Genomic DNA, 7,056 nt, shown 5'->3' with positions numbered 1-7,056 from the left:
TTCGCCTGCTTGGAGAGGCAAGGTTTTTCATCCGGAGGAAGAAAATCTAAACAAAAGGCTTCATTCAGCTAATGATACCCTTGAGCTGTCAAACTCAATTTAGAGGTTGATACTTGTAATCAATCTAATTTAATCAGTTTACCAAAACGTGTATTCTTTTTTAGCCTAAGTGTTATTAATATTTACTTGTGTCTAGTGCATATCGAAATACACAACAATCCATAATTAACAAATGTTAGACCATCCCCCCCCCCTAGTTTATGAGTTATAACAGTTTAAGTGAAGTGAATTAGGATACAACAAGGTGAGCTTCGGGTGTTACATTAGCGGTTCAAAATCGAATCGGAAATGGGAGAACTTTTATGAGGGTTTTATTTTTTTTTAATTTGATCAAAAACAGGAGCTTACCGAACTAGAGAGCGTAAACTGTATTTCTAATTGAAATTACAACAACTTGATTCAAAATGGAAATTACAAGATTTAATAAATAAATACTATTTGTCAGCAATAAAATAAATATCGATCACGTCATCATTTGAAAGGTTCATCATTCTTTGAAGGTCCTCCTGATCAAAAAGTTTTGTAATCGTAGCTCCATGATCACCATGTAAATGGGAGTCGAAAATGACAACAAAGTCTGGACAAGGGATAGCACAAAAAGATCGTCCCTTTCCTGTCAAGACAACATAACCCACGAAATGTTCAATACATCCATAAAGATTACCAAAAATCGTATTTGTAAAAGAGGAAATATCTATATCAAGTACGGAAGGAAGTATTGAGAGGCTTTCATCGACATTTGTTGAGGTTCGATTGTCGTGAAAAACATTTCCGATTTCAATACACCCAACAAAGCATTCCAAAACCTCAATCGAGCACCAGTCAAGGAATAATGGTGGCATAAAATGACCAACAAGAAGAGCAATAGTTGTACAAGCAGAACTTCCATTTCGTCCGTTCATTCTTGCTTGGCTAAGCTCAGGAGGGAGGTACACTACATTTTCTACGATGTTTCCAGTACCACCATTCATGAGGTCATTTCCAGTGGATAAAACCAAATCAAGGTCAATATGGATTTCATCTCTAATTTCATCTTCGTCATTTTCAACGTCAAAACCATCGTCATCGATATCATTATCGAAAATCTGTTGGAAGATTTCCATAACATTTTCATCCTCGTTTTCCTTTTCAGAATCGTCTTCTTCATCATGTTTGACATTTGAATCCGGAAGAATTCCTTGAAACATAGACAGCGCCTGGCGCAACATATGCTGAGCGTATAGGTATCCTTCTCGGACAAGGAACAGTTTGCCGAAAACCTACAAAATAAAGAATACAAAAATTTCCAAATAAATAAAGAGAATGGTCGATGGTTGAGCTTAAGGCTCTGATATTTAGGCCAAAAAGGCCAAAAAGTCGTTATAATTCATGTAACATTCTGAGACTTATAAACGCTTTATTTATAAGAATATATCCTATAAGAATATTAGGGTGAGATTTTGGAGTTAAAAAATAGGCATATTGTTTAGAACAATAAAAACTAAGAATAATGCTCACTCTCAGCCAAAAAAACACTATTCTCATAAAAAGTAGTATAAAAATAAGGCAAAACCGTTGAATAAAATACTGTACCTCTGAACTTTCCAGATAATTAATCTCTTGTTCCATTGTAAGGCACTTGTTTCCATAAAAGCGGAGGTACTTTTTCATTTCCAGCTGAAGAATCACGAGTTCTTCCTCACATCTTTCGTTCTTCATTTGCGAGATCAAAACACAACGTTTTTCGATATCTAAAAATAAGGTACTTTCGTTAAGGTATCTGTATCTTTTAATGATAAGAAAACTAGATATCATAATGAAGTTTATTTCAATTGTAGATCAAGATACAACAATATATCATTTTAATAAAATTACCTGTGAAGCCACGAGGGTACAGCCGTTGTTGCAAATCTAAAATCCACTTGAACGATCCTTTGATAACGTCATCAAAAACAACTTTATCTCTTGAAAATTCGTTGTAGAGGGTGATAAGATTTTGCATTGACGTAGTTGTCTTGGATACTTTTTTCCTGAGTATAAATCGTTGTTTCGATGTATCTAATAAATTGAGATTTAAATTGAAAATACAAAATATATATATAAAAGATCAAAATTTGTTCAAAGTAGTGAGAAGTAGCTCTATCAGAAAAAGAAATTGTAGCGAAATTACCCATTAAGCTGCTTTAATAAGTACAGAACTAGGAAAAGATGTAACAAAATAACGCATATAACACAAACCAGCAACTTTTTTTATCCTTGTGAGCCAGTGAACCTTTTCAAAATATACGCTCTCCATCATTCGTTCGAAGCCAACAGTCACAACCGACAATACATCATTTGGATCAATGTTTTGACCATTTGACTTGATCAGACTACGTAAGATTTTGATCTTGTCCTCTTTTTTCTTGCGTAAGAGTTGGATGTTGAGGACCGAAAGATCAGGCAGATTTGGACAGATAGAAGCAAGGAAAGAAAACTCTTCGTGATCATTGACTTGTCTTTTGAGGTCGTGAAACAGGAGCAAGATTTTAGCGGAATCAGTGAGTGACGTTGCTGATGGTACTGAGACTAAAATGATAACAGTTTAACGTTTCTAGTTGATGACAAAGGGAATACAAATCGCTAGAAAAAAGGTACGAATCGAAACGATTTAGAATTTATCAAAAAAATTTGCTTTTACATCTAAAAGAACGCAGCTTGAGGTGCGTTGAAAAGTTCAAATTTGACGGAGATATACCTTTGGATGCAATAGCTCGGATTTCGCTTTTCAAGTCAGCAAAATCCGGCTGAACATCAAATTTATCGAGAGCAGTTTTGACATCTTTTTCGTGTTGTAATAGGTCTCCTTGAACCTAAAAAAGAAAACAAATTAAAAAAATTAATTCAGAGCATTTATATAAAAAGAACAACTGTTCAGCAACTTACTAGATTCGCCAGATTTAATGATAACCAAGTTAAAATAAGAAAGAACCAAAACTATATTTACCTTTTTATACTTTTTGACTAAATACTCTGCCTGAGCTTCAATTTTTCGTTTGTTCCAGTGAAGAATCATTTCAGTTAGCGTCTCTTCTCTGTCTAGAAGAAGGTTTATAAAAAATTATTGTACATTGTACATAATTAAGTAATTCAGAAAACTAAACACTTGTTCGGTTTCTTCCCCAGTAGACCGTCCCGTACCATCAATCCATTCTCCATCCCATATTACCTGTTAAATAAAACAAATACTGTCTTATTAAAATTAAACAAGATTGTGAACAAGTTGGTGAAGATCTTCGATAAAGAATTCATAAAGAATGAATTCTGAAAATAGATTTGTCATTTTGTTTATTTTATTACTGAGCAGATGCTGTAAGAAAAACATTATTAGCTATAGATTATATGAGTATTCATACTTGACAATCAAGTCCGTGCCCCTTGGCGTGCATCACCGACAATGCTCCGGTAAACTTTTTCGCGGTCGCTGGGTCGACCCGTTCAACATATTTACGCAGTTTACACATCACATCTGCAAACACAAACTGGACGTTTCGAGGGACCATGTGATGTTTTATCAAAAACAAGGCATAACCATACAGTTCACCCTGGTGCATGTTCAGTGCTTTTTGACCTAATTGGTGACGGCAAGACATGACTTCAAGACCAGTAATGTCGAGAGACTTTTTGTTACGAGCTGTGTTACGAGCAGCACCCCAAACACCACCACACCTGTCATCTTTTTCAACCTTTAAAGAATGAGAGTTTAAAGACTATTTTTTTTCTTTATTTTTTTTTCTTTATTGAAACAAAAACACGTGTACACTACGAACATATATTACAAAACATTACTTAAACATAAAATATAGTCCCTCCCCCCGCTAGGAACTAACGTTATATCGCCAGAGGTACTAGACTATGTAAAAAATAAATAAGTAAATAATGAAAAAATCTTGGAGAAGGAAGCTACAATTGTTAGGTAAAAGCCTAAAATAAAGCACCACTAAACCTTCCAGTTTCGTTAAGAAATTCAACAACAGAACAAAGAATAGATTTATTTAGATTTGAAGTCAAACTTTCATCCCCATATAATAAAAGCCGACAGAAAAAAGGAGGGTTAAGCGGCGGATGAAAAATAATGCCTAGGGTCTGAAGTTTGTCGAACAAAAATTGTCTTGCATGGGAATATATAGAGCAGTGCAGAAGAAAGTGCTGAGTGTTTTCAACAGAGTTAGTTCGGAAACCACAGAAAGGGTCTAAAGTGTCGCAGAAGCCATGTCTAAATTTATGCTCGTTGAGATGACTGAAACCGACCCGAAGTCGATTAAGAAAGATCACTCCTTGAATGTCAGGAACATCAAAAACATGAGATTGCTTGGGTCTCGAAAGTTTTAATTGAAGGTAGATCTCGTATATTACCTCCCGGACTAAAGACTATTATTGTAACATGATGAACCTTTTGATTTTCCTGATTAAATGCATCCGATAATTAAGGTGGTATAAAAATGATCAAATGATAAAATCTTTCGCTAAAAACCTTTCCGAACTTTCCTTGATACAGCTCTTGAATGAATGGTTTGACTTCCATGTCGTTGACGATAAATAAACCATCATAGAATTCTGATCTTGTTCGTCTGCAAAATTACATTAAACAACTACTATTGCAATCGTATGAGAAAAACCAAATCCTGATAATGACTCTTATTATTAAAGACAAAGGATATTTTCTAAAATATTAATTTGTGATAAAGTACCTCGACACGAGGAAAATAATGAATCATAAAACGTTCCAGGGGTGACAATGGAGATAAACAACTGAGAGTACTTACTTTCCTGAACTCTTGTAACAGTACAGTTTACAGTTTCCGTCTACATGAGAGGAATGCTGTTCGTATGCGCAGGCAGGACATTCAAGCCAGTTCTTATGCTGTGCACAATCGATCTTGTACTGACAGAAACACCACTCTTTAAAGGCTGTTGAAAAGATGGATGGGGAAATTTTGCCATGCTAAAATTAAAATGAACGTACACCATGAGAAAACTATTTCAAGGTACATCATTCAAATCAAATCAAATTAAATAGATAAATCCCGATTTTGCTATGAAAATTGATTAATACGAAAAAACTTTACCCAAATTAAATGCTTACCCTGCCATGGAATTTTGCCAAGGTGTTCAAAACTTCAAGAAACGAGTTTTCCGAAGTCCCTGGTGCATTTTTACGGAGACCATCCCAAAATCTGAACACTTCTTGATCGAAAAGGTAACTCAATCTTATTGGTGAGTTTGGCCAAAACCCAGATTGAATTATGTTTGCCATGGTAAAAGGATTGTTCAATTCCCCACACCCAAGGCATCTTGTTGAGAAGGTACGCAATAAGCATTTCCCTGAAATTGAAAAATTTATAATAGTTAGAAAAGATTTTTGCAGGATAGGATTCAAGAATTTTTCAAATAAAATCACTCAATCACCTGTTAATGAGACAACATTGATGTAATCTCCTGCAATTCTCGTGATATCTTTTCCACTGCAAACTGGGCAAGCCTTTGGCAATAAGGGTACCATACTGCCTATAATTAAAAAGAAGAGAAAATCAATTTGTTAACAATATCTAAATTTACTAATTTTAAACAAAATCAAAGTATGTTACTGTAGCTTTTAATGTAGATCTATCATACGTGAAAATTGTAATATTTTAAACCATTACACTTGTCATTTATGGTTAAGTTATCATCAAGAACTTCTGATGGCATCATTGATCTTCTGTATCCGTCTACATAGCCAATACGATTGTGCAGAGTATTAAATGAGTGTTGCTTTTCATCACAAACTGTACAAAGATTATAGAAATCGGATTTTCATTGCAACAATGGCATAGTCCCGCATTGGAATAGGATTCTACAACAGCCGAAAAAATGGAATCTCTCTCTTCTTTCCAGTATCCCTCTTCATCTTTCTTTCGGTCACTCCACGTCTTCTTTTTAGGGTGTTTTTTTAAGCAGGTCATGGTTAATAAGGTTTGTAAGGTTACTCAACTCTCCAATTTCTACAAATGAAATCATAAAGAAAATTGGATGAAAATAAAGTTACTGAAAAAGTAAAAGTCAAAGATTCTAAATTATAAGATACATCACCTAACAAAGATTCTCTATAACGTACCTCCTGATGGAGACGAGGGATCGTCATGCATATGCACAATATCACATTCTGTATCAGAAGAATCTGGTTGTTGATCTGGATCTGGAAGAATGAAAAATTATAAAATTGTATTATACAGATAAGGTATATTTCCCGAAAGTTGCTTTAAACATAACATAATGAAATAAGGTTAATAAGGTTCAGATGTTATAATAAATAAACACAACATATAACAAACCTTCTTGTAAATTTTTTCTACACTTCTTTCTTTGTCCAGCAAACGGGTATGCTCTTGAACCATCAACATTTCTTTTCACACGAATCACTCTTTCTTTCAGTTTTTTATGTTTAGTTTTCCTTCTTTCCTTCTGGTTGGTTTTGTCATTAACATCACATTCATCTCCCAAACTTTCAAGTCCTGCAATCTCAATTCCTTGTACTTCTTCCAATTCTAAGGATTTTAAAAATAAAGAAATGCTGTTCAAAGATAAGGCAACCACGCCATGTACATACAAGCTTTCTAAAAGTTTAGATAGGAGAACAATAAGTTGAAGTTAAGCATTAAAAAAAACTATTGAAAAGAATACACATTAACTTACCAAGATCTCTATCACGCTCATGATTTGTACTCCTCTCCATTTAGATTTTCTTGAAGAAAGAAAAGTAAAATATTGAAGTACCTTCAGTACACACAGTACAAGCAAAATAATGAGTTATTATGCAGATGGAAATGATTTAATTTTAGAGATGTTTACTTAAACTTTGGGAAATCTTGATGTCAAGATAAACTTTAAAGTTCTTTATTCAAAACTTTCTATTTATCTGTAAATATCACATCAAATCCATTATGATAATGTTTTCCCACTGATAATATAAAATTAGAATAATTAGTAAAAGTGAGC

General features: G+C 34.0%; 2 protein-coding genes across 2 annotated transcripts; both read right to left on the bottom strand.

The window, feature by feature from the left end:
* Positions 1 to 413: 413 nt before the first annotated feature.
* Positions 414 to 5,822, bottom strand: LOC136797488 (uncharacterized). Its single transcript, XM_067054065.1, has 13 exons — positions 5,724 to 5,822; positions 5,488 to 5,586; positions 5,165 to 5,403; positions 4,845 to 5,023; positions 4,553 to 4,649; positions 3,435 to 3,764; positions 3,178 to 3,247; positions 3,026 to 3,117; positions 2,777 to 2,891; positions 2,278 to 2,607; positions 1,915 to 2,097; positions 1,633 to 1,790; positions 414 to 1,319 (listed from the first exon to the last, which is right to left on the bottom strand). The coding sequence occupies exons 1-13, from the start codon at positions 5,770 to 5,772 to the stop codon at positions 495 to 497; spliced, it is 2,766 nt and encodes a 921-aa protein (XP_066910166.1). The 5' UTR covers positions 5,773 to 5,822; the 3' UTR covers positions 414 to 494.
* A 79-nt stretch (positions 5,823 to 5,901) lies between these two features.
* On the bottom strand, positions 5,902 to 7,056 carry LOC136824938 (uncharacterized). The gene is made up of 4 exons (XM_067080927.1): positions 6,754 to 7,056; positions 6,393 to 6,605; positions 6,176 to 6,256; positions 5,902 to 6,062 (listed from the first exon to the last, which is right to left on the bottom strand). Exons 1-4 carry the CDS (start codon positions 6,791 to 6,793, stop codon positions 5,998 to 6,000), a joined length of 399 nt encoding a protein of 132 aa, XP_066937028.1. The 5' UTR covers positions 6,794 to 7,056; the 3' UTR covers positions 5,902 to 5,997.

This window comes from Clytia hemisphaerica, unplaced genomic scaffold, assembly GCF_902728285.1.
Source record: "Clytia hemisphaerica strain Z4C2 unplaced genomic scaffold, Clytia hemisphaerica genome assembly, whole genome shotgun sequence".
In the NCBI taxonomy this organism is placed as follows: domain Eukaryota; kingdom Metazoa; phylum Cnidaria; class Hydrozoa; order Leptothecata; family Clytiidae; genus Clytia; species Clytia hemisphaerica.
The sequence above is the reverse complement of the archived record's forward strand: the minus strand, read 5'-3'. Positions and strand labels throughout refer to the sequence as shown.